This window comes from Neopelma chrysocephalum, unplaced genomic scaffold, assembly GCF_003984885.1.
Source record: "Neopelma chrysocephalum unplaced genomic scaffold, ASM398488v2 Primary Assembly neopelma1_253, whole genome shotgun sequence".
Lineage (NCBI taxonomy): Eukaryota > Metazoa > Chordata > Aves > Passeriformes > Pipridae > Neopelma > Neopelma chrysocephalum.
The window spans coordinates 2,275,975-2,302,815 of NW_020897915.1; the positions used below are offsets into that span (position 1 = coordinate 2,275,975).

General features: G+C 52.4%; 1 protein-coding gene across 3 annotated transcripts in view; it reads right to left on the minus strand.

Moving 5' to 3' along the window:
- The window catches only part of ATL1 (atlastin GTPase 1), a 29,714-nt gene extending 2,873 nt beyond the window's left edge, over window positions 1–26,841 (minus strand). Inside the window, exons 1-13 of one of the 3 annotated variants that reach the window (XM_027703999.1) lie at window positions 26,730–26,841; window positions 14,864–15,111; window positions 13,823–13,957; window positions 12,910–13,014; window positions 12,517–12,567; window positions 10,906–10,962; window positions 7,832–7,924; window positions 6,638–6,776; window positions 5,249–5,376; window positions 4,600–4,656; window positions 3,838–3,909; window positions 2,127–2,558; window positions 507–521 (exon numbers count right to left, since the gene is read on the minus strand). In XM_027703999.1, the coding sequence (XP_027559800.1) occupies window positions 507–521; window positions 2,127–2,558; window positions 3,838–3,909; window positions 4,600–4,656; window positions 5,249–5,376; window positions 6,638–6,776; window positions 7,832–7,924; window positions 10,906–10,962; window positions 12,517–12,567; window positions 12,910–13,014; window positions 13,823–13,957; window positions 14,864–15,111; window positions 26,730–26,763 (1,566 nt within the window). In that variant the 5' untranslated portion in view covers window positions 26,764–26,841. Of the gene's footprint in view, window positions 1–506; window positions 522–2,126; window positions 2,559–3,837; window positions 3,910–4,599; window positions 4,657–5,248; window positions 5,377–6,637; window positions 6,777–7,831; window positions 7,925–10,905; window positions 10,963–12,516; window positions 12,568–12,909; window positions 13,015–13,822; window positions 13,958–14,863; window positions 15,112–24,707; window positions 25,193–26,729 lie in introns of those variants that run through there. The other 2 variants (XM_027704001.1, XM_027704000.1) reach the window with 2 other exon arrangements.

The following is a 26,841-nucleotide window of genomic DNA, read 5'->3' on the forward strand; positions in this document are numbered from 1 at the left end:
GGGGCTCTCAGGTCTCCCTGGAGCCTTCTCTTCTCCAGGTGAACCCCCCCAGCTCTCCCAGGTCTCCAAAGCAGAGGGGCTCCAGCCCTTGGAGCAGCTCCATGGCCTCCTCTGGACTTGCTCCAGCAGCTCCACATCCCTGTTGGTCACACCTGAGGGGGGTAGAAGCACCTGCACAGTTGGTGCTCCAAAACAAACTGGGTTTGGGTTTGACCTCTCAGCACAACTGGAAAATCCCCAAACAGAACTGATGGGAGATGAAAATCCCCATCACATCATCACCCTCCCTGCCCACGTCTCTCCCCCACTTGGCTCCCAGCACTTCCCACAGCAACGCCCTTCCCCAGTCATTGGTATCACAGGGAACAACCAGAGCTGCTGCCCAGAGCCCTCACAGTCCCAGTCCTCCACAATCCCAAACGTGCAGCCGGGTCCAAGAGGCTTTTCCCGGGATCCCAGGGCCCAGCTGGCCCGAGGGAACATGCGGAGAACAAAGAGCCACTTACCTCATTCGTGCTTCCCTGGGAGAGGCATTGGGAAGGGGGAGACAGAAAGAGAGAGAAACATCTCTGTGTATCACGTGTGTCCATGGGAGCACATGGAGCTCATCCCTGCTGTGTCCCAAACAGGCAGGACCCTTCACTGCTCCATCCATCCCTCCTGTATCCAGTCCCACTTCCATGGGAGCCATGAGTGCTTGGAATCCCCCTGGGGCAGCCCTGAGGCTCGTGGGGGGCAGAGTCTCAGTACCCAGTCCAGCACCACCCTCCTGCACAGCTCCTGCTCCAGAGAACTTTCCCTCTGGTTGGAAAGCCATGGAGGACCAGCAGGAGCCATGGAGCAGCTCCAGGCACTTTAACCTCTTTATTTTCCCCCAGCTGGGCATTTTGTAAGTGGGCAGCAACTTCCTGCTGTGTGCTGTTCTTGCTGAACTCCCACTGCTGCCTGCACCGGGATGGGCAAACGCTGGGCTTGAATATTCCAGCAAATCCCAAAGGCAGCTGGGAAGTGTCCCTGAGCAAAGAGCCACTGGAGTGGGGGTTACTGTGGGTGCTGGGAACAGGGAAGCCAGGATGAATCCACCTGGGACACAGGTGATGTGCTGCCACTACCCAGCTCTGGAATGAAGGAACTGATCAGTAAATGCTTCCGTTTTTTTCTCCCCAAGCTGCACGTTCAGCTCCAGCAGCACAGGGAAATAGGGAAATGTGCTTGCTCTCCATGGAAACCTTGCTGGTGGATGAAAAGCAGGGAAGGAGCAGGTAAAGGTCTGGGGAATGGCCCTTCCTGCCAGGAATCAAACCCTTGGTGGCTTCTGAGGGATGAGCTCACCCAGCTCTGCCATGGAAGAGCAGGAGGCCAGTGCAGCCTTTCCAGCTCTCTGGGAACATGGATTGCACCCCTGGATGGGCAGAGGGGGTCTGGGCTTTCCCCAGCTCTGCACTGGGAAGAGGGAAGGGCTGTAACAGGAAAGCAAGGCCTGGTGCCAAAACAGGCAGAGGCAAAACCTGGCCTTGACCTCCAGCAGACCCAGGAGAGCCAAAATCCCTGCCCTGAACCACGGGAGGGAAATGGATCTTCCTTTTTGACATAGACACGCACAGGACAAGCACACACACCGGCTCTGAGGATCCCAGTGGGATCCATGGCAGAGCAGCCCCATTGCCACAAGGTCTGAGGCTCCACAGACTCACATTTGGTGACGGGTAAGACAAGTAGGGGGAAAAAAAAAGAGCCAAAACAAAAGAGCTTGCTTTGAGTTTTCTCATGCCCAGCCCAGATCTACACAGCTTGTTTTCCAGAGGCTGAGGGATGCAGCTCCAGCCTTGCTGTTCACCCTGCTCTGACATCCCTAAGACACCTCACCTTGCAGCAAACTCCACAAACTGCACTGAAAGCAATCCCTCCGTCCCTCCTTTCCCCACCTGGAAGGTCTAAGGAGTGGATTAAAACTTAAACCAGGGCACAGATCACAGCACGAGCAGCTGGATCTGCTGGCTCTAACAACCCTAAAAAATCCCAAACCATCTCAACAGGGAGGCAAATCCCCTGGAGAACTCAGCGGGGTGGGTGTGGGGTGGGGGGGAGTTGTTTTTCTGTTTAAACCAAAAGCTGTTTTATCCTACCTGGTCCCACAAGGCTGCGGCCACTTGGTCTATTACTGCTCCCAGTTCTCTGTACTCCCCAGAGTATCTGATATAAGCCCAGGTACAGAGTGTGATAAGTGTCAAGCCCATGATCATGTTGCACAGACTGGCAATGATGTCCAGGCCCACGAAGCCGGTGACGCCGGCGATGACGTAGGTGATGAAGATGACGACGAAGAGCGTGGCCGGGGTGCGGGCGGCGTGGAAGATGTTCTTGCTGTCGTTGTGCTTGATGTACTGGATGTAGAGCTCGTCGATCTCCCCCTCCAGCTGCTGCAGGTACCGCCGGCTGAACTCCTCCCCTCCCATCTTCTTCACGCCCCGGAACAGCCGCACCGCCTCCTCCCGCAGCTCCGCGTGTTTGCTCTGCAGGTCGCTGGGCGCCAGGAAGGGCTTGTCCCCCCCGCAGACCTGCGTTGGGAAAGGCACTGGGATGGCACCTGGAATGTCACCACCCCGCAGACGTCCAAAACGCCGGGATTTGGGGCTCTACGGGACCACTGGATCCTGCAGGAATCGCTCCACGCACCCGGTTAAACAGACGGCTGCTGCCCCACCCCACAGCTCCCTGCTCAATTCCCTCAGAGCTTCCCGACACTGACCCTGAATCCCAGCATTTTTCCAGAGCTGGAAAACCCTATTTGGAAGCATTTTCCTTCTGCATCAGAGTATGGATATATTAGTTTTAAGGTGCAGTTTGGCCATGCAGCTCCATGGTTTTTTTCCTGCCAACCGGCAGCGATTTCCAGTGTTCTGGGATATAATCCTGGGATACTATGGATGAACAGAGTGGGGGCCTGGAGGTGGCTGGAGACAGCTGGGGGTCTGAGCTCCACCTTAAAACATCACACCCAGCCCCTCACCAGAGCTGAGGGATGGGCTGACAGAGCAGGACACTGGTGAAAAGCCAGTTTATAATGACATTATCCCCTAATTAGCACCAGCCATGGCACAGGTGACCACCCCACTCCATCACATTTTTGGGGAATGCTGGGAAGAGAATGGAAGCTCAGCAGAGGCCACGTGGTCTGCAGAGAGCTGCCATGGGATGAAGCAGTGACCACGTGTCACTCCCCCTCCCCTGTCCTGCCATGATATCAGGCTTTGCTCTCCTCCAGCCTGGGAGAAAGAGCCTTTTTCCACCAGGAATATAGTACAGACCCTCCTTGAAACCCTGGCACCTGGACAAATTCATGAGGGACATTTTCTACCAGGAAACCAAGCAGGGAGGTTTCCCCACAAGGGTAGAGTTGGGGCTGTTCAACCTGGAGAAGAGAAGGCTCCAGGGAGAGCTGAGAGCCCCTTCCAGGGCCTAAAGGGGCTCCAGGAGAGCTGGAGAGGGACTTGGGACAAGGGATGGAGGGACAGGACACAGGGAATGGCTTCCCACTGCCAGAGGGCAGGGTTAGATGGGATACTGGGAAAAAATTCTTCCCTATGAGGGTGGGGAGGCCCTGGCACAGGTTGCCCAGAGAAGCTGTGGCTGCCCCATCCCTGGGAGTGTATCCCAGGCCAGGCTGGAAGGGGTTTGAAGCAACCTGGTCTAGTGGGAGATGTCCCTGCCCATGGCAGGGGTGTTGGACCAAGATGAGCTTTAAGGCCCCTTCCATCCCAAACCATTCCAGGATCCCAGGAATCTATGGCAGGAGGGACAGGAGCACTGTGAACAGACATGCTGAGCACCACCCACCTCCTCCATCCTCTTGCTGTAGGTGTCTTTGGCAGTGGCAACTGCTGCTAAATTGTTGGCTTCTGCTGTGGCCTGTAAGAAGGGCAAAAGGGGCACAAAATTAAGGTGCAGAAGGACAGGGTTAAGCAGTGGAACAGCAGGAAGTAGCTCTCTGGTCCACATGTGTTCACAGCCAGGACACATGTGTGGACACCCGGAATTCAGGAGCTCCCTTGTTTAGCCAAGTGTGTTCTCCAACCAATCCCAAATAAGATCATCCCATATTTACACATCCAAAAGCCTGCATGAAGAGAGGATTCCCTCCCTCCAAGCCAGAGCAACGAAATCTTTGGCTTTGGCTGTGGGAAACAGCAAGGAAAGAGATAAAAGGCTCAGCCGTATGTAAACAGCCACAGCTGCACCCTCCGGAATGCCGGAATGCCGGCTGGCTCCGGGAGTGGAGCAGCAGCCCAGGAGCCACTGCCCATATGCAGAACCCTGTCACCTCCCTGTGTGGCCCCACGGATCCTATTCACCTGTGGGGGATCATTCCAGCCGAGCTGTGCAGCCAGCAATTCCCCACAGCCCATCCAAGGGGCAATTCCTGAGCCACGTCAGGCCCCTTGACTGCCAAATGCTTCCCAAAACGCTGCTCCTTGGGTTGTTACATTAAGGCTTTTGGAATGCAATCACAGAAGACCCAATGTGCTGCACTAGCTGGACAATTCTGGGAATTAATGGCAATTCCAGCACATGGATTCCCACCAGCTCCCACTCACGTACCTGCAGCATCGACTTGGGGTGTGGCAACTCTTCCCCTTGGTAGATCTTTATGTATGCCTGGAAAACAGGAAATCACAAGGAATGCAGCACTTATGAGCAACACCAACCACCCCCACCCAGCTCCAGACACAGCTTTGACAGGATCTAAAGGAGGAGGATGTTCCTGGCACGAGATGGCTTCGGTCAGGAAATGCGACGTAACGTGGCTCGAGGTAGACCCAGGGTGCCCTGGGTCAGTCATTCCAGGCTCTCCCTCCACCACTCACACCCTCCCATTGGATTTGCACCTACCTCTGTCCTTCCCTGAGGGAGAAGGAGCCAGAGGCAGGTAGCTCTGGGGAGCAGGTGGTGAGAATTACTCACCCATGTCTCGCATGGAAATGTCCCAGTAGTCATGACAACAAAAACAAGCTCTTTCCAAAGGCAATGGGAATACAGCCCTCAGCTCATCCCCCTCTAGTCCTCCATTCTCCAGGGGAGGAAAACAGCTCCTCCCAGATTTTGGGCTCACTGTGAGGTCAGATACAGGTCCATGAGGTTTTTGCCCTCTGCTGCAGTGAGTCAGGACTATCAGGGCAGCCCTGACTGCTCCTGTTTTCCCCTTTCATTAGAGCAAAAGGCTACAGGTGAATAAAAAATAGGCTAATACCTTAAAATACTCCACAAGGCCTCGACAGGTGATATGGTTTCCATTGATCTCCTTAACATCCAGGCTCTCAGGACTAAGAAGCCAAGGAATCAAAATCTTCAAGTTCTTGATGAACTCGTCGTCTATTTCTGGAAAAAAAGTCCAAACAGTGGCATCAGAGAATCACAGAATGGTTTGGGTTGGAAGGGTCCTTAAAGACAATCTCATTCCAACTCCCTGCCATGGGCAGGGACACCTTCAACTAGAAGGTTCTTCCCCCTGAGGGTGATTGGGCACTGGAACAGCTCCCCAGGGAATGGTTACATCCCCAGGCCTGACAGAGCATTTGGACAAAGCTCTCAGGCACTGGTGGGATTGCTAGTGCTGCCATTTAAATTAAACTACATGGGACTGAAGACAGAAAAAACAGTGTAACAGCCAGACATTTGGAAGATAAGGAGAGCAGAGAAGATCTCCCACATTCCCTCCACCAGAGCACAAAAAGCTGAGCACAGCTCTGAGGGGACAAGAAAACTGTGTCAAGAAGCTGCTGACAACTCCTTTCTCCACAAACCACTTGTTCAATCCTGCTCAGCACCTGAAATTAAGGGGGAACTACAGAGACCAGCTCCGTTTCCAGCAGCACATCTCCCTCCTGCTGCCTCACTGTCCCTCCCACTGCTCGGCACGGAGTTTGCCGGGAGAACAAGTCTGAGCACAAGCCAGACAAAAGCAGGGAAGAACCATCATCTGCAGCTGTCTGCTGATTTATTTGGAGTGGCTAATGGGCCACTTTATTGCTGAGATTGCAGCAGCCTGGAACCAGCCACACTGGTGAGCAGCTCACAACAAAATACCTAAAAATACCCACAGCACGTGGCTCCTTTCGGGGTGGAGAATTCTCTCTTTTTTTCCTTCCTTCTTTTTTTTAATCTGTTGAACTAAGTGTGCCCTGGAGGGAAACCACCGATCAGATAAGTCAGGAGGATTAAATATTCCCTGGAAAGCTTTTCAAGGTCTCGTGGAACCGGCCTTCCACCCTCCACGAGCACCAGGCTGTACCACTCCGAGCCTGGTGAGGCACAGGAATTAACTGCAGGCTTAACACCATTCCATAAACTTCCAGCCTCATCCCTGCCCTTCCCAGTTTGCCTGTCAGTGTCCTGACAGCGGGTATTGCCAGCAACTCTCAGATCTTTTCAGCCTCCCACACCTTTTGGCCTCCCATGTCTGTCTTGCTGGACTGGGAAGAAGCAGGTGGGTGTGTGTACATAACTGGGAGGAGGATCCAACTCCTCTCCCGGAAGTTTTTTCATGGAAAATACTTATAGAGGTTTCAGGAATAAGCAGGACACTCTGCCAGGGTATCTGAGGTGTATCAGCTTAAAAAGCAGAGCTTTGCCTTCGTACCTTTCAGCTTCCCATCGAAATTCGGGTTGGTGGCGACTTTGAGGCCCGGATGAGGTAAGAGGAAGCAGGAGATTTTGGTGAAGCAGGAATGGATGTGCTTCCTGACGTTCTGCAGCTCCTCGTGCTGATTTCCTGACACCTGCAAGAGAGAATGAATCACAGAATATCCTGAGTTGGAAGGGACCCACAAGGATCATCCAGTCCAACCCCTGGCCCTGCCCAGACACCCCAACAATCCCACCCTGTCCCTGAGAGCGTTGTCCAAGCATTCCTTGAGCTCTGGCAGGTTTGAAGTCATTACCTTTTCCCTGGGGAGGCTGTTCCAGAGCCCAACCACCCTCTGGGGGAAGAACCTATTCCTGAGGTCCAAACTGACCCTCCCCTGGCACAGCTCCAGCCGTTCCCTCAGGCCCTTGGTCACCACAAAGAGATCGGTGCTGCCCCTTCGCTTCCCCCGGTTTGGGGAGAGGGATTTTCCTTCTGATGGGAATACTGGGATAATGCTGGGCCAGCAGCGCTGGCAGGAGCATGGCATACTCCACACTTAGAGCAGGAAAAAGCAACACAGAAGGATATCCCTTAGGGATTTACTGCGCAAGGACAAAGGCAAGGCTCCTCCAGAGACCAAGGAACTGGTGTATCTCTGACCACACGGCCCGGGGCATGTTATTATCCTTCAGAAAATGTGCATGTCTGTGTATGACTGGAATACAAAAACATTTGGGATTTCCCACCAGGGACTTTCTTGTCTTGCCTTTAATTAGGTCTCTCCACTCCCAGATCACCCATGCAATTCCCCATTAATCCCACTGGAGCCCTTGCCCATCATTTTTAGTGCAAAACTACCTATTACTAAAACATCATTCCTGGTCTCTTGGGAATCCATTGCCTCTCCCAGAAAGAGAGTTCCAGGGAGCTGGGCTTGGGCAGAAGCCACTGAACACGGCAAGGAAATTCATCCTCCCAAAATGCCTCTCCTGTGATTTTTAAGGCACTGGCTGCACGTGACCATAACCAGCACTGCAGTTCACTCCTGACACCCAGTGATGGCAGATTCCAGGTTCATGGAATGGTTTGGGTTGGAAGGGATCTTAAAGACCATTTAGTTCCAACCCCCAGGGATGCCTTCCACTATCCCAGGTTGCTCCAAGCCCCGTCCAACCCAACCTGGAACCCAGAGCAGACAGAACACACCTTCAGCCGCTTCTCCAAAAATCTTGCACCACCATCAGATCCGTAGGAAAATTCATAAGGGAAGCTCCAGTCACGAACCAGGAATATAAGGGACTGGAAAACAGAGCCAGAGAACAGTGGGGTCAGTGTTATACAGCACCCACCAAGTCACAGTGAGCTGCTGCTCGGAGTCCACAGCGGTGGCTGAACCCCACCAGCACCTTCACCCCCATTTGATGCCACAACAAAACCTTGCCCTGAGTCTTTTCCCAGCTCCTGCAGCACCTCCTGCCTTTCCTGCCACCCCATCATGGCACTGAGACCGTGCAGACAAGAAAAGGGGGGAAGCACACCCCAAACTGCTGCACCAGTTTGACTCCCTGGCGGGGAGAACATCATCAATCATTTCAACTGCACAGCAGGGGAAGAGGTTGTTGGTAACCAGGACAAAAGGCAGCGAGCTCCCTAATTCCAGCCACATTTAGTTCCATCCTATGGGAATTTTACAGGCTCATTTTTTTTTTCAGCCTTTTTCACTGGGCAGCCTTCCAGACAGACTTTTAATGAGAAGCAGATGCAGAGGAACGAGGGTGAATAAGAAATCACTGGCTTTTGTAATCTTTATTGAGGCATTCAAAGTTCCTGGGCAAGAAACAAATAAATACCAGAAGGGTCAACTTTGAATCTTTAAATGAAATATTTTCAGAAGAAATCAGGTCTCCAATGTCTCGTCTGTGCAAGGGACCAACATCCCATGCAAGAAATAAAGGGTTTGGAGGGGGAAGTCCAGGAGGGTCTGGCAGGGCTGCCAGGGCTCCTCTCATGCACACGAATAGGCAGGTCAGCAAGTGGAATCCATTTCATTGGAATTTCCCTAAAATTCGTCTATGTTTAGAACAAAAATCCAGTGGAGGGAGGGGAAATATTTCTGCTCTTTATTTCTCTTCCATAAAACATCAGAAAAGGTTAAAATAAAACAAAAAAAAAAAAAAGGAGAGAACAGTGAGTTGGCCTTTTCTAACCACTGCACCCAGTGAGCTGGTTGGGGACACGCTGTTCTCTCGAAGCCCATGAGATGCTTAAGGGACGTGTCCATGTTCAGGACTTTTCCACAAACACATTGTGCACGCCTTGAATTGGGAATTATTATTTTTTTCCCTCGAGTAAAGTTGTTCCAGATGGGCTGTGTTTGCCAAGCAGAGAGACAGGCACCCCTTTGTGAAGGCACCACAGTCAGGGCTGGTGTCTGGTGAGGGCTCCTCGGTGTGAGGACACACCGTGGAGAGGAGGGAGCTGAAGGAAAACGTTGATTTTCCACTGCCAAGTCTCACTTCCCTTCCAGCAGGATCAGTGAAACTGCAGGTTTTTTACCATCCCACTTGGAGAATCATGGAATTACAGAGTGGTTTGGGTGGGAAGGGAACTAAAAGTTCATCCAGTCCCACCACCTGCCATGGGCACCTTCCACTAGCCCAGGATGCTCCACCCTGGCCTTAGACACTTCCAGGGATCCAGGGGCAGCCACAGCTTCTCTGGGCAACCTGTGCCAGGGCCTCCTCACCCTCATTTTTCCTGCTTCCTAATCAAAAAACCTCATCTGTCTTTAAAAACATGTTTTGGAGGAACAAGCCCGTGCTGGGATGTGGACAGGAGATCTCCAGAGTTCACCTGGGCACATCACCATCAATCCTTCCACCACATTTTGTCACATCCACAAGCAGTTGCTTGATATTTCCCCCCAGATCATTACTGAAGATGACACTGAACCAGAGAGAGCCTGGGGGGACCCTGAGGAAACACTTCTGAAGGATGATCATTCCCCATTAAAATTAGTTCAGCGCGCTCTGGCATCTATCAGTTAATGAGTTTTTAATCCATTAACAATGGGCTAAACCAGACAATGCTGACTTCATTTGCTTTTAATCAGCATCTTGGGGAGATAAGGCTTAGAGGAGGAGATATGACATGGTGAGAGTTACCTTTATCAACCAAGCTCGTGTCTTTTAAAAATTGATAATGGGATTGTTTGACAAGACTCACCATCCACCAACTGTGTGACTTGACAGCAATTAAAGTCTTTGGTAAAATCAGAGCCTATTATTCAGCCCTAATGATTTAAGCATATTTAAGTTTCCCCTTACAGCCTCCTTTTTACTGATGGAGTAGGAAGTATCTCACTTTCACTGGAATATTTGGCTGTATTATCCCCACAGTTCTTAAATAAGGAGCAGGGATATTTATTTAATGTCTGGCTTTCTGCTCTACCATGTTACAACTTTCTTCAAGCTCTTGCTACTACAAGTCCTGTATTTTTACTGGTAGTTTTCACATCCTTTATCAGTCATCTGCTCATGCCAGCATCCAACAGACCCTTAAAATTCCCCCAAGATCTCAATTTTGTCCATTTGTCATATTTTCTAACCTTTTAATTTCACTTCCACTTCCTGACCACAGACAGCCTATAAACCCCTCAGTCCTTCCAGGACAACAATTCTCTTTTTATGTTGGAAAGCAAATGTAAAATAGCTGTAACCCATTCCAAATCACTCTGAATTTTTGCAGCATGCTTTGTTCTCTGCTATTTTCCACTTTGGGAAGTTCACAAACCCCCATCCAACTACCCCCTCACCTGCTGTGGATGCCCAAAGCTCTCCTTTTTTTGAACAGCAGCTTTTCACAGGTCGGGAAGCAGCAGGGTGAACAGATGTCCCTTATTTGAAGCTAAACCCCCACTTAAACTGAGCCTTCCCACAGCTCTGCTAATCCTCGTCCCTTCATTTTGCCAGGAGCAGGGATTCCCTGGCAAAAGCTGGGCAGAGTCTCCAAGCACAGAGTGTGACAAACCTGCAGCAAAACCAACTGCTCTCCAAGCCTGGCAGGACAGGGCAGAGCTCTTGGGAAGGCAAGGGTTCAGGGAGGAAAGAAAGAAGGATGTTGGAAATATTTGGAAGCCTCTCTGGGGGCAGCGAAGCACAAAGCCTTTCCTTGGAGCAGCTGAGCCCATCCCAGGGCAATCCCATCTCCTCCCATCCTGCAGTGACACCTCGTGGTGAAGCCAACGGGCTCAGGGACAAGAGAGCCGGCCGGGAACTCACCTGGAAAGGCTTCTGGAATGTCTCCTCCATGGCCAGCCGGCCATACTCGGTGAAAAGCTGGAAGGAGAAGGAAAGAACAGGACAGTCAGCTGGGCTGTGGGATACACGGGAACAGCGCCGTGAGCAGGGACAGGACCTGAGGGAACGGCTGGAGCTGTGCCAGGGCAGGGTTAGGTTGGATCTCACAGAAAGGTTCTTCCCCCAGAGGGTGGTTGGGCACTGAACAGGATCCCCAGGGCAGTGGGCACAGCCCCAAGGCTGCCAGAGCTCCAGGAGGGTTTGGACAACGCTCTCAGGGACAGGGTGGGATTGTTGGGGTGCTCTGTGCAGGGCCGGGAGTTGGACTGGATGATCCTCGTGATCCCTTCCAGCTCAGGGAATTCTATGATTCTGTGAAGGAGTAAGGGACATTTATGATCCAGGACTAACAGCTCCATGTGCAGAGCTGGAACACAAACAGTCTCTGGGCTTCCCGTCCCCATCCGAGAGGCACCCGGAGCTGTTACAGACAATCACCGTGCTGAGCCCTCACGTGAAAGGTCTCAGCCTGGAGGGTTTGGCTGCCAAATCTGTGCAAAATGGCTCAAATCAGCTGCTTGCTGCTGCTTTCATACCAACCAGAAACTTCACGTGCTCCAAGGGAACTGCTGGAGCCCTGCTCCCTCTAAACACTCCAGGAACGAGCGGAAATGAATTCAGGAATAAGTACTTTCCCGCTGTGCAAAGACTCTAAAATCAGCCTACAAGCAAGATTTGAAGACTCTCCAGCCTTTCTGGACTCTTAATTTCAAACTGAAGGCAGAGTAATGTATTTCACAGATGCCTAAAAGTGGGTCAACTCGTTAAACAATAACGGCTTAAAATCCAAACTGGAAGATCGGAGTTGCACTGGATAAATTCAGTGTTAAATTCAGTGTTATTGTTAATAATATTTACAGACTGAAATAATTCAGAAGTCTTCAAATGCTGATTTTTTTCAGCTGGACTTTTGCTTTCCTTTTCCTTAAGCTCCTGAAAAAACCTACCTAACCAATCAATCAATCAATCAATCACCTAAACAGAAGGGAAAGCAGGAGGTAATTCCAGGAAATGAGCAGGACACCTGTGCCACAAAAATCCCATTAGCTGCTTTTCTCCAACAGCCAGGGCTGGAATTACCCTTAGGGTGGTCACCTGTACTGAGCCAGTACCAGATGGCAACATCCAGGCTTATAATTTACAATCATGGAATAGAATCCCAGAATGGTTTGGATTGGAAGGAAACTTAAAGATCATCTGTTTCCAAACCCCTGCCATGAGCAGGGGCACCTCCCACTATCCCAGGTGGCTCCAAGCCCTGCCCAACCTGGCCTGGAAGGGGATCCCTGGATTCCAGGGATCCAGGGGCAGCCACAGCTTCTCTGGGCAACCTGTGCCAGGGCCTCACCACCCCCACAGCCAGGAATTTCTTCCCAATATCTAACCTAATCTTGCCCTCTGTCAGGTTGAAGCCATTCCCTCTTTTCCTGTCACCCCAGGCCCTTGTAAATAGTCTCCCTCCATCTTTCTTGCAGCTTCCTTCAGGTCCTGCAAGGCCACAATTATGTCACCCTGAAGCTTCTCTTCTCTTACCTGCAAGTGCTGCAGATCATCCTCCTGCACGTTCTGGGACAAGTTATAAACCTGCATTTAAATAAAAAACCGACTTCAGAACAGCCTGTCCTTCAGGCTAACACACATTTGATGTTGTTAAAGCCTCCAACACCACCATGGGCACACAGGCAAAGTCCCAGGTGGGGACTGGTGTGGTACAAGACAGGCCCTGGGAGCACCACGGGCTGTCATGCTCCAGCCTGGAGGCTTCTCAGAACCAAATAATTCTCCTGCTGCTCCATTTTCAGGATGTGCTGAGCTCTGTCCCAAGACACAGCTCCCGTCCCACCCACCGGGATGGCAGGAAGGGAAGCCCTGCCAGGCTCTGTGGTTCCTGGGGAGTGAGCCCCCCCCAGCCCAGAGGTTCCTTACCTGGATGGAGCTGATCATTGTGCTGAGGGCAAACACGGTGGCCGAGTCCCTCAGGGTGGACTGGCTGTCAAAGGTCCCCTGCGTGTCCATCAGCAGCACCGCGACCTGCCCGGGCACAAAGATCCCTGTCAGCACCCCCTCGGCATCTGCATCCAAGGAAATCCACCCTCACGTGCCAAAGGGGTGGGGGGTGGAATGCCAGCTTCATTATTCTGCTGGGAATCTCACTGCTTCTGCCTCAGAGTTATTGCTGGTGGAGGACAAGGGGAAAGAGCAGCTCCAGCCATTCCTGACTCCAGGAATGGAGGATGACTCCAGCAGGCACTGAAATTAATGCAAATTTGCTCCTCAAACACTTGCTGTCAGTGCAGAGGAGTCTTTTCCTGAGTCTGCATCAGCTTTGTGTCATAGAAACCAAACACTTACTGCACCTCCTTAACCCAGAACACCTTCAGCCAGCACTAGAAATCACACCCTGAATGACTCAGTGCCGCTTTGGTGTCGGGCTCTGCATTAAAGAGTAGGCAAATACAAAATATTCCTGCAAGTTGAATTTGCAGGATGCCTCCAAAATCCCATTTTGCATTGTATTTGACCACCCTGAATGGAGAAAGTCCATTTTACAGCTGCTGCTCCAGGGAAGGGGAGTAATTTGCAAGGACTTCAGATCCAAGATGTGTGGGAATAGCACAGATATAAACTCTGGGATGCACAGAGTTAGAGGGACACCTGGAGAGCATAGCATGGACACTGGGACATCATATCATCTCACTGCATTAAACCCATCCATGCTAAATTAGGGATAAGGCATTAAAAACCTTCTCTAAACTTTCACAGCCACCTAAGAGAAGGCAGAAGAGTCTTAACAGCTGGAAGAGAAAAACGAGCTGGCCACCAACAAGAGGCAACACACCTTTGTCCCATCAGGCTTGTCCACCAGGAAAACCTCGCTCCATATCTGAATTCCGGTGGTCTCCCGCTCAGATCCTCCTCTCCAGGAGAAACCAGTCAGGGGCTCATTGTAATCTCCAACCCAGTCCACAGCATCCTGCAGGGAGGAGCAGAAGAAGCTGCTGTGAGTTCTCATTTCACTTTGGTTTCACACTTTTCCCCTGTGCTGCTTCTGTCCCGGTGCTGGAGGGGACAGTCCCTGTTGGAGAGATTTCCTTATGAAAAGATTAGGAGGTTAAAAATCCTATGAGGGAGGTTTTTCCTTCCTTTCACTGGCGAGGCCTCACCTTGAATCCTGGGGTCAGTTTTGGGCATCTCATGACAAGAAAGACATGGAGGGGCTGGAGCATGTCCAGGGAAGGGAATGGAGCTGGGGAAGGGGCTGGAGCACCAGGAGGGGCTGAGGGAGCTGGGGGGGCTCAGCCTGGAGAAAAGGAGGCTCAGGGGGGACCTTCTGGCTCTGCAACTCCCTGACAGGAGGGAGGAGCTGGGGGGGTGCGGGTCAGGCCCTGCTCCCAGGGAACAAGGGACAGAAGGAGAGGAAACAGCCTCAAATTGTGCCAGGGGAGGTTTACAATGGATATTAGGGAAAATTTCTTCATGGAAAGGGTGATCAGGCATTGGAATAGATTGTCCTGTACAGTGGTGGAGTCACCATCCCTGGAAGTGTTCAATGTGGATGTGGCACTTGGGGTTAGTGGTGGCCTTGGCAGTGCTGTGGGAAGGGGTGGACTCGATGATCTTAGGGAGCTTTTCCAAACTTGATGATTCCATGATTCAGGGCGGCAGATGTGAACATCCCTGCTACAAAGTGAAGATTCCACAAGAGACCCACGAGTGCACAGGGCCGTGGAAGGATCTGCTCTGTTTTATTCTGTGGAGCCCATGCTAATAAGAGGCTTTGAGCACTCCCAGAGCACCAACTCCTGTCCAGCTCTTCCCTGGGAAGCAACAAGCAGCAGCACCAGAACGCTGGGAAGAGCCCCCTGAGCTGCAGCCTCACCTTGTTGTACATGTACCGCAGCATGAAGTCCATCAGGAATGATTTCCCTTTCCTGAAGGCTCCGGCGACGGACACAGCCACGACCTCTTTGTCCCTGACAGCCTCGGAGAGCAGGATGCGGTTCAGGGCGGCCTCATCCAGCTCAAAGGAATGGTCATCCTTGACAATGAGCACCTGCACTGGTCCTGCCTTCCTCACGGATTCCTCCTCCTCAGAGCTCCACTCGTAGGTCTTGTCTGCAAAACTACCTGTGGACACGGGGGAAACAAGAGCTGCTGGTTCCTCCTCCTGCAGAGTCGCCCACGGCAGGGCTGGGCAGGGTCAGAGGCCAGAGAGCCCAAATATCCACCCCAAAACAGCATCATCCGGAGCAGATGGCTGCTGAACCTGGCCTCAGACATCCCCATGGAGACTCCTTGCCACGGGGTCCCTGCAGGCAGAGAGTTCCCTGCTGGAATCTCCCATGACAAAACACACCGGTTACTTTTTGTCCTACGAGAGTTGACAGGGAGAACAAATCACCCTGTTGTTCCCTCCAACAACTCCTGGCATACACACAGGGGCTGTCACAACACCTCCCTCAGCTTTTCCTCTGCTGGAAAAAAGAAGTCCAAGCCTCCCAATCATCCTTCTTTCCTGTTATCTAGGGATCTGCTGTCCTCTGGACACTCCCCACCAGGCCCTTCCCGAAGGCTGACTCAGAAATGGATGCAGCACTCCAGCTGAGGTTTCCAAGGATCTCCCATCTCCATCAAAGGATGCAGCCTTTAGGCATCCTGTGCCACTGCTGTCCCTGCTCCATGTGCAGCCTGCACTGATGCTCCAAGTGCAATCTGCTGTTCCTGCCATCAGCAGCATCCTCAGGGACGCTCCCAGCAGGAACCAGGCCAGGAAGACACAAACCCATCCCGATAAAAGCCACTTCTCCACTCCCAAGTGGGAACCATGCACAAAGCACAGGCACTGCTCGCTTTCCCACTTGGAAATGGCACAGTTCCCAGTGGAGCTGCTGCCCAGGCTGTGCAGGGATTATCCAGCCTTAGGGGAGGATCTCACAGGAACTGGATGCATTTTAGGACCTGCCATCCCCGGACACTTCAGCCCTGGGGTTTGCAAGGAGCAGGCCAGCTCCAGTAATTTTCCTTTCCTCGTCTCTCCAAACTTTCCAGCCCAGGAAAGAGGTGCTGGAAGGGGATTAATCATGCCAGTCAGCTCACCTCCAGCCACGTGAGACCTCCTTGCCAGCAGGGAAAGGAGCGTGTGATGGAAAGTTTCCCCACATTCCGACAAAAACTTCCCGCTTCGCTGGCTCAGGCTGTAACTTTCCAAAGTTTTGCCTCAAGCTAAACCCCCTCAGCCTCTGTTTCAGCCCCTGACCTCGGGGACCCAGTTTTCAGCCATTTCAAAGCACAAGGGCTGCGTGTGCCCATGAAGTTATAAATTCCAAGAGGAACAGGATTTGCCCATTCCCGGCCTCTCTATAAAGAAGCCTCCAGCACAAACTTCATATTTTAAATAACAGCAGCTCTTTTGTAGGGGGTTCTGATTTCCTAAGATCCCTCAAGGAAGCCTTGGGATCATTAAGCCTGGTTGCCAGGGGATTTCTGGTGGCTCTTGGACATATACTACAGACCTTTCTTTGCTCACAGTTTAAAGACAAAGATCTTTTCTTCCCGACGCTCGGAGGTTTTTTAGCCAAACAAAAGTCCCAAACGCTCTGAAAAGCAGGATTCTCCACCAGACTGCAGCACTAAAATCCCTTCAAACATCAGGCCCTGCCCTGTGTCACTGTTCAGGGGCCTCCAGGAAAAAAAACCAAAAACCTTCCCATTTCAAATCCACGGATTCAGGATTCAGGCACACGTCACCAAATGACTTGAAAATGAAGGTCTCTGAGAGCAGGCACACACCAAACACTCTTTCCAGCATCCAGGCATTCCCAACAGGTAAAGTATGGCCAGGTGCCAAGGGGCCACAGGCTTCTGGGCTCTGCTTAAGCACTGCCACACTACAAGGGATATAAAGGATAAGAAAGACCTCCTCTCCTGTGGTGTTTCCCAATGCCCTGCTCAGCTAACCAAGTCCAATTTTTATTTTCTTTGTACAGCTGCACTGAAAGGACAGTGGAGAGATCCTTGGATAGGATGTGACTCATGGCAGAGGCAGGAAAAAATTTGTAAATCGAATTAAACTGAAATATTCCTGACTCTAAGTAAAGCATCAGGGTAACACAGCTGTGCCCCCTTCCCGGACCAGACAAATCCCACTTCCAGGCACGCAGACAGAGGGCAAGTGGGACCAGCATTTTGGCTGGAATCCAATTTCCCTGGCTCTGGAGACAGGCTGGGAGAGCTGGGGGGGTTCACCTGGAGAAGAGAAGGCTCCAGGGAGACCTGAGAGCTCCTTCCAGTGCCCAAAGGGGCTCCAAGAGGGCTGGAGAGGGACTGGGGACAAGGGATGGAGGGACAGGACACGGAGAATGGCTTCCCACTGCCAGAGGGCAGGGCTAGATGGGATATTGGGAAGGAATTCCTGGCTGGGAGGTGGTGAGGCCCTGGCCCAGGTTTCCCAGAGAAGCTGTGGCTGCCCCTGGATCCCTGGAAGTGTCCAAGGCCAAGCTGGATGGGGCTTGGAGCAACCTGGGCTAGTGGAAGGTGTCCCTGCCCATGGTAGGAGGTGGAACTGGATGAGCTTTAATGTCCCTTCCAACCCAAACCATTCTGTTCTGCCATGATTCCATGATTTAAAACTCTTAGAGGTGAAAGAAAAGTTGTGTTTTTTTAAAAAGGAGCAAGACAGGCAGGAGGAGGTTACACCCTAAAAATGTTTCACATATTTTCTAAGCACGTGGTGCCGCTCTCACAAACCAACTGGAAGCAAATCCCACCCTCCACTATCTGACAGAGATGCACCAGCACAGAGGACTGAGGAGAGTCCCTGCCCTCCTGCTTCCAGAGGGACAGCAGGTGTCAGATTCCAGCCCCTGGTGCCTGGATGGGATCTCCCAGGTTTTCCCCTCCCTCCAGTTCACCTGCTGGGAAGGGCAACAACCAGTGCAGAGGAGCAGAGATCGTTCTGTCCTTTCAAAACATCAGAATCCGAAGGAGAATAATTTTTTCAAGGAGATATTGGCAGGTTTTGGGAGAATGTCTCCAGACACAGGTAACAGCCCAAAGCACCCAGGGTGTCCTTGCTTCCATCACCTGAACACCAGGAAAATCAGACTGTTTGCACAACACAAGGTATTATGAGCAGGATGTATTGATTTCCCAGCTCATTGGAGACATCAGGAGACAGAGATCATACCAAGCAGGTCTCTGAACTAATTTCATCCCTGTTGTCTCTGCTTCTTTCATGTGTGCCATTGGCAGACAGAACTTTCCCCTTTTCATATTTATTTTCATATTTACCTCCATGTGATGAAACTTCCATGCTCTGCATATTAGATTATCTGCCCCACTGGAGAGCCAGGGATTAACTTTATAAGATGGCTGCACATTACTGGAAATCAATCATCTGAACTGGTCTTTTCTGGCCAGAAATGAGTTATTTGCTTCGAAGGAAGTTGTACCTGGCAAGGGCAAAACACCATCCGGCCAAAAAGGAAAGGAAGGAGGGCTCAGCTTTCCTAAACACAGTTTTGTTTTTACTCATTTTCTGGGATGGCTCCTCCTTTCTCCCGGCCCTCTCCTGGCGCCTTGCAATTACGTCAATTCTCCAGCTGCTCATTCAGAAATTGTCAGGATACAGCTCCTTTTCCCCCATTTCATAACAGCTCATTTCCATGACTCCGAAGCGGGGTGGAAGCCACGTTCTCTTTTCCATATGGCGATTCCAAGCGGGAAAGGGGAAGGAGAGCAGGATTTGCATTTGCATTTGTACTGTCAGACAGCATTAAAAAAAAAAAATTAACATTCTCCAACTGGTCTAGGACTGACTTTTGGCTAAAATTAATTAAATTAAAGCAGTGTATTTCACATTGTGCCTGTGTGCAGACTGACAGACATGTCTAATGCATATAAACTCCTAGAGAGGAATAAATTAGGTAAATTCCATGCCACTAATTATGCAACCTTTGGTGAGTGCCTGCTGAAGCCTGTTCTTCCTCAGCTATGGAAGAACAGGACACAGAAGTGCTGACTGCTTCCCAGAAAGCCACTAATAAATCAGCCTTGTCCTGAAATGAGCCTGCACAATAAATACATTTCATCCCAGAGGATGAAAGGCAGCCGTGTCCCATCATCTGTGCAAACACAGCCTGCAGGACCAGAGCCTGAGAAAGCCAACTTGCCAGCCCTGCTCTCATGCTTCCTTGGATCCCAGGAGTCTCATCACCTCAGCACTGCCTGTGGAAAGCAGGGAGGGCAGCCTGGGCTCCGATCCCCCTGCTGAAATCATGGAATACCGGAGTGGTTTGGGTTGGAAGGGACATTAAAGCCCATCTCATTCCACCCCCTGCCATGGGCAGGGACACCTCCCACTAGCCCAGGATGCTCCAGCCTGGCCTTGGACACTTCCAGGGATCCAGGGGCAGCCACAGCTTCTCTGGGCAAGCTGTGCCAGGGCCTCCCCACCCTCACAGCCAGGAATTCCTTTCCAATATCCAAACTAATCTCTCCTCTTTTAGCTTAAACCCATTCCCCCTTGTCCCACCATGTAAAAAGTCGCTCTCCCTCCTTTCCATAAGCCACCTCTCAGTACTGGAAGGCCACAGTGAGGTCTCCCTGGAGCCTTCTCTTCTCCAGCTGAACAACCCCAGCTCAGATGTCACCCACACAAACACACAGATGTCACGCAGTGCTGCATTCTGAGGGTATTCAAACCAAGTTACCGCATTGAAAAACACAATACACCAAGGGGAGAAAATAGAGGCTTGATGGGAATCTTTACCTTGTTGTTATTTCCTTGGAATAGAGTGTCCCTGTATCGACTGTGTCAGGCTGCTTATCAGCAGCTCTCCAGGGATTAGTTTGATCAGCAGTGATACCCCTGTGGGTCCTTTCTGCAGCTGCCTTTTACACCACTCACATATCACAGTGCCACCAACCACACCACGAGCCAAGCCCTGAACAGAGCCTACAGTCAGCCCCCATCCCTCTCCAGAGAGCTTCAGCTTCCAGGAAGCTTATCTGCCCTCCACAACGGCTCTGGCAAAGCCACACATCCCTCTCCAAGCTGTCGTCCCCCTTGCACTGATCACATTCAGCGTGGCTGCTGCTGGGACATGAGTTCTGCTCCCTCTATTCATGCTGAATTCATGTGCCACATGACAGGCAGTGATGATCAGCAGGGCTCTGGGGAGGCCGGGAGAGGCGGCAGCGCTCTGAGCATGCACCAGGAATCCTCTCCTCCTCTCCCAGACAGGCTGGCGCAGAGCTCTGCTCCTCATCCAGCTAACGAGGGAAAAATGGGAAATAAAAGCATGGAAGCAGCACACACACACTGCCAGGGCAGGGGGGGTGTTGTTCAGCAATGACCTGTGTCGATCCTGCACAAAGGATGCACGCAGGGCAGGGCTGCATCCCGAGGCACCGAGCCTGGCCTGGCTATGAGTTGGCAAATTCCCTCAGCACGGGGCTGCCATGAGGTGTCTAGACTGAGGTGCTCCTGGGAGACTGTCTTTGAGAGGATGGAGCGGGAATCATGGCTGGGTAAAGCCCTCTCTCACACCCATCCGTGCTCTGCAGTCCTGCCCACACCATGCTACCCAAGGGTTCCAGGCCAGCAGGACAGAAAGGCTCCCCCACACACACACCCCTGCTTTCTATATCACCAACCCTTTCTATATCATGGAATTCTGGAATGGTTTGAGTTGGAAGGGATCTTAAAACTCACCTTGGTCCAACCCCCCTGCCATGGGCAGGGACACCTCCCACTAGCCCAGGTTGCTCCAAGCCCTGTCCAACCTGGCCTTGAACACTTCCAGGGATCCAGGGGCAGCCACAGCTTCTCTGGGCAACCTGTGCCAGGGCCTCACCACCCTCACAGGGAAGAATTTTTTCCCAGTATTCCACCTAACCCTGCCCTCTCTCAGTGTAAAGCCATTCCCCCCCTGTCCTGGCACTCCAGTAAATAGTCTCTCTCCATGCAACTCCTGCATCCAGGTCACTGCTGGCCACACAACCCTCCCTCCACCCTGCTCACACCTCTGCTGGGATTTTTTCAGCCCCATGGATTCAGAGGATCCCAGATCCGATCAGGGAAAGCCCCAGGTGTTGCCCACCAGTAGCACCCACTAACCAGAGCCACCAAGCCCCCCTGAAGTGACACATTCACCTCCGTCAGAACCCCTGTTGTCCCCTTCCACCAGGGGCTGGTGGTCTGGGAAATGCAGCAGGGAATGGGAAGGCAGAGCCAGACCTTTTTGTGCCCTATTTGGAAATCACTTGCACCTTCCCAGACTGGAAGTACAGATGTAATTCCAGCTCTGCTATGAACCTGTGGAAATGAGGGGTCAGTGACAGAGCCCGGGATGAAGATCTACACCCAGGGAACTGCAGGGCACTGCTGATAAACAGGTGAAGAAAACTGTCCTGGAACAAATGAGCCCTGTCCTTCAATCAAGAATGGCAGGTAAATTGGAATGGGCTGCCCAGGAAGGTGCTGGAGTTGCTGTCCCTGGAGGTGTTCAAGGAAAGGCTGGATGTGGCACTTAGTGCCATGGTCTAGTTGACAAGGTGGTGACCGGTCACAGGTTGGATTCCATGATCTCAGAGGTCTTTTCCAACATAATTGATTCTGTGATTGTCAGAGGCCACACTTGGCAGGCTCCCTTTGAGATCCCAAACTGTCCTCTCCAAAGTCAAGGCAAACTCACACCCCAACAGCACAGCAGTACTAACACCCCTGCCCAATCCAAACTGTACTCCCACGTTCTCCTGGTCATGATCCTGCTCCTCTGTGCCCCAGGATTCCCAGAGCAGGGAGCTGAATGGAGTGGCTGCTGTCAGGCTTGGTCCTCATCCCTTGCTTTTTTTGGAGCAGTGGCAGGACGTGGAGTGCACCTCCTTCCTGCCAGCCCTGAGTCACCCAGCTGGCAGCACCGCTGCTCCAGCGTGGCCAGCTCAGCCCCTTCTCCCTCTGGCAGAGGAAACAAGGAGATGAATGATCCTGCTGATAACACGAGTGGTTTGGGACCTTCCCGGCGTGGATGCTGACAGAAACAAGAGCTTGGATGATCACCAGCCACCAAATCCGTCTGTTACAACACCTCAAATGCCAAAGTCCAACGTGAAGCTTTTTAATGACAACACCTACTACCACTCACTTGAAGCTCCAGTGCTCAGCTGGCTCTGAAGCAACAGCAATTCCTGCTGCTGTGGAATTCCCAGGCTGAGCTCCTTATTTGCAAGCTTCAGAGACACAGGCACACACCCACCTTGGGAATGAAGCAAACCAGAGACCAGCTTGTTCCAATCCCCTGCCATGGGCAGGGACACCTTCCACTAGACCAGGCTGCTCTAAGACCCATCCAACCTGGCCTGGAACACTTCCAGGAATACATCTCCAAAACTCCTGCTTCACCCCCAGCACACATTTTCTGCACGGTCATTCATCTGCTCTGTTTGTCAGCAACAGCCTCCCTTCATCTCCACCACCAGTACTGGATTTAGTAATTTCTGACCTGAAATTATTTTTACCCTTCTGTTGCTAAAATTGCCTGAAAATTAAAGTTTGGTAAACATGCCACAAAATCCTAGGATACAGCATTAAAAGCAATTACAGTCTGGAGAAAACGTTTATGTATATAGAGAGCTTTAAATACTCAATATATACTTTGTGGGCTTGGCAGAGTTCGGCCCCTTCTCCAGAGCCTCCACCTCACTTGGGAAATTCACGTTCAGTTCCTTTCCTGCTGTAACATTCCACCTTCCTTCAACTGATGGCAAGTGGGAGCATTTCCAGCAGGAACAAGGGAACTGGGGTCTCTCTGGGTTGAAGTGACTTCCAGAAATGATCCACCTTGTGCCTCCCAAAGCATGACAACATCCGTCCCAGACTCCTTCTCCCTCTGGAGAAGGTTCCACTCAGCGATCCAGGGGAGTTAATATAAATCCCTCTGCCCATGAACATCACTCAGGCCCTAAATGATATTTCCATGTGCTGCTTCTCATCCGTGGGCTTAGCAGGGAAAATGCAGCAAGACACAACCAACTCCAGGGTTAGATGGGATATTGGGAAGGAATTCCTGGCTGGGAGGGTGGGGAGGCCCTGGCACAGGTTGCCCAGAGAAGCTTTGGCTGCCCCTGGATCCCTGGAAGTGTTCCAGGCCAGGTTGGACGGGGCTTGGAGCAACCTGGGCTAGTGGGAGGTGTCCCTGCCCATGGCAGGGGGTTAGAACGAGATGAATTTAGAGGCCCCTTCCAACCCAAACCATTCCATGATTCTATGATCATATTTATGTTGTAATGTTGTCTTGTCTCTTCTTTCAAGTCCCAGCACTTCATTTTTTTCCCCTCATTTACAAGCCAGACATTTAGTTGTGCATATTTCTGGCTTTTTGTGTAAAGGCCTCTCTGTCTGAAACATCTCAGCTTTCACTTGTCAGGTTCCCAGCACTTGGACTCACAAAGAAATGCCAGGAAGTGGAATCTGAAAATCCACCATAAAAGGTCAGAAATCAAATAACAAACAGAAAGGAAAAACAACCTACCAAAATCATCCTTTTCTTCCCAGTTTAACCCATTGCTGTGCAGTCCAAGTGTGTGGCAGGGATGATCTCGGCCTGGCCTGTGCTGGAAACAAGCCCCTTCTCTTCAAAACAGTTCCTGGCCTTTCCTGGCTCTCATAAATCTCCTATCCAGCTTGAAAACCCCCACCACGAAGTATCTATAACCTCTGAAATCCCTTTTATGGTTTTACAACTGAATTCTTGATGGGTGGGTCACTCCAATTGCAACACGGGCCACGATGAGAAACACGAGATTTCACACAATTTGTTCCAGTTTAAAGGAGCAACTGGGAGAGGGGATCTCTAATGGTTTTACTGGACTGGGGGGAGCAGGCTGTTGAGCACCACCAACTGCCAAGCACAAACAATTTCAGGAAAGAAAATCACTGTAATCTACTACAAACCTTCCCTGAGCTGGCTGGACTTCACCATGCCAAGCAGGATTTCGACTGACAATCCTTATTTTGGGAAAAGCAGGGTCCCCTACTCACAGCAAGGAATCACTTGTGATTTTTTTATCATCTCTTCAGCTGCCTCAACCATTCAACTGGCAGCAGTTGTGAGGTCTGTGCACCACTTAGCACGTTCAGGAAGAGCCTTAAATGAGGCATAGCCTTATGCTGACCTTTAGCCCAAGGCTAAATCCTGCTCTGGATGCATCACACCCCCCTGCATGAGCTCCCAGGGGTGTGACAGCGAGCCAGCTTTGACCAGGGGTGACACCCTCCACTCGCTCGCCCCAACTTGCTCTGTGAGCTTTCAAAAAAGCTCAATTATTTTCATGAAACAAAAGGAGGGGTTACACCAAGCAGCTGCCTGTTTCCAGGCCTGAGTAACTGGGACAAAGTTTGATCCGTTTCAAAATAGCGCTAATATTTTTAATGACCCATAAGCCCACTTTCAGAACAAAGCAAGGACTTTCTCCTTTCCTCCTTAGCTTCAGGAAAAGCCTGAGCCTCCTCCTTCGCCAGCTGAAAAATGTAGCAGAGGAATAATCACCCCATGGACTGATGTCACTGGACAATGCTGCAGTCACTGGATGTAAACACAGCGTTCAGGGCAATGAGGTTTTGTTGTATAAATAGAATAAATAAATCTATTAGAGGTGGAGTTTGTTTGGGTTTTTTCCCCCTAGTAAAAAATAGAGGCATTTTGCCTCTCTTAATTTCTTACTTGCCATGTCAACCAGCCCGGCAAAGCGCCAGGAAATCCTCTAGGAATAGGTACAAGTCTGTGGGATGTAGGGTGTGATTCTGAGCTGTGGGGAAGGCGGCTGATCCCACAGAGATCCAACTTGGATCCGTGGATGCTTCCAGATTCTTGTAGAGAATCTAAGGGGGAGAGTTCATCAACTCAGTGACACATCACATTTCACCGGAGTGGGGCTCAGCAGCACAGGCTGAGGGATGTGCCTAATTGTCTTGCTGGACCAAGGTTGTACTTCCCAAGATGATGTTTTTCCCCCGCTTGCATCCCTTCCGGCATCATTTGCATTCCCTTCTCCTGCCATCCGGACCCGAAGGGAAAGCACCAGCGCGTGGACGTGTGTGCAATTCCCAACACGCTCAGGGCTGACACGTCTGTCACACGCTCCGTGAGACAAAGCTGAGAACGGCAGCACATTCCCTGGCAAGTTTTCCCTCCGGTTTACCCGAGGATCTGACGACCCTCGTTAAGTCACAGTCAAACACGGCACCGATCAAATGAGCTTTGCTAATTTTCCGCCCCTCACCCTCCCCAAAAAAAGCCCCCCTACCCGCTCCGCTGGCTCGGATCACGCACTCCGTTATCCCAGCATTTCCTGGAGCTCGTCTCTGAACTGTTAATCATTACCATGGGAAATCCCACACTCATCTACACAAATTAGGATGTAATTTGTGTATCTAAACATCACAGCTCAGCTCACCCGCTCCCTGCCTGAGGAGCCAGGATACCTGGAGCACCGGTGAGTGAGCTCACACGGAATTATGACTCCGGAGGAAATGGCAAATTACTCTTCCCCAGCAGCCTCAAATAACGGAAAATGGCTGGATAAAACCTGATTTCCTACGGAACAGCGTGTCAGTGGAAGTGGGTGAAGCGACACGTGAAGGCGGAGGAGGCCCTTGCTGGGTGCAGCCCACCTGTGGGACCAGCTTTGGCTCCAGTGGGAAGCAGCAGCCGCTGGAGGATCCAGGCGGCTCCAGAGGGAACTGGAGCCTTGCAGGAAGACGCCACAGAACTTCCTCCTCCCCCGTCACCCTGCTCGGCTCCCCGGCAATGCTGCCCCCGAATCCCCCGGCCTCAGGGAGGGCTGTGAGGGGATGGGTTTAAAATGGCCCCTCTCTGGAAGGTGTGACACGACAACAAAGCCCTACAGCTCCCAGAAATGGGAAAAACCCTCCGGAGGTGTGAGCTGCCGGGGAAGGCCGGTGGCTCTGACTGAGGAAAGTGGGGTGAGCAGGATTCCTGCCCCTGGATGAGGTGGGATGGGAGCGAGCGGGATTCCCTTTTCCTGGACGAGGTGGGGTGGGGGTGAGGGGAATCCTGCCCCTGGATGAGGTGGAGCGAGGGTGAGTGGGACACCTGGATGAGATGGGTTGGAGGTGAGGGAAATCCTGCCCCTTGGATGGGGCAGGATGGGGGTGAGCGGGATTCCCTGTTCCTGGGTGAGATGGGGTGGGGTGAGCAGGATCCCGGCTCCTGGACGAGGTGGGCTGGGAGTAAGGGGGATTCCTGCTCCCGGGTGACGTGGGGTGGTGGCTGAGGTGACATCTCCCCTCCGGGACCGAGGGGTCACCAGGGACCGGGCGAGGGGTGTCCGGGCAGGCTGAGGGGAGCCGGGGCAGCCGCGGGGCTCCCTGGGGAACTGCCGGGGGGTGTCAGGCCCCGGGCAGGGCGCGGAGCCGTGACAAGCCCGAGCCGGGGACACCCCGCCCGGCCCGCGCCCCAGCGAGGCCCCGGAACGCGGGGCACCCTCATCCCGCACCCCCATCCCAGCCCCGCCGGCCGGGCGGGACGGGCGGACCCCCGGCCGCGCAGGGATGCCGTGAGGTTACTCCCAGATCCCCGAGTGCCCCCTCAGAGGGATCCCGCCCCGGGCCGGCCGAGCCCCCCGCCCCGCGCGGTGCCCCCGCAGCCCCGCCCCGGCGCGGGCCGCGGCCGCCGCAGGCCCGGCATTGTCCGCGCTGCCCCCGCCGAGCCATCGCCTCCTACCCCAGCTGCTCCTGTCCCGGCGGTTCCGGGCCATGGCGGCGGCTGCGGGAGGAGGCTCCGTGCGCGCTCCGAGCCGCGCTGCGTCTGGCGGGGCTGCGGCGGCGGCGGCGGC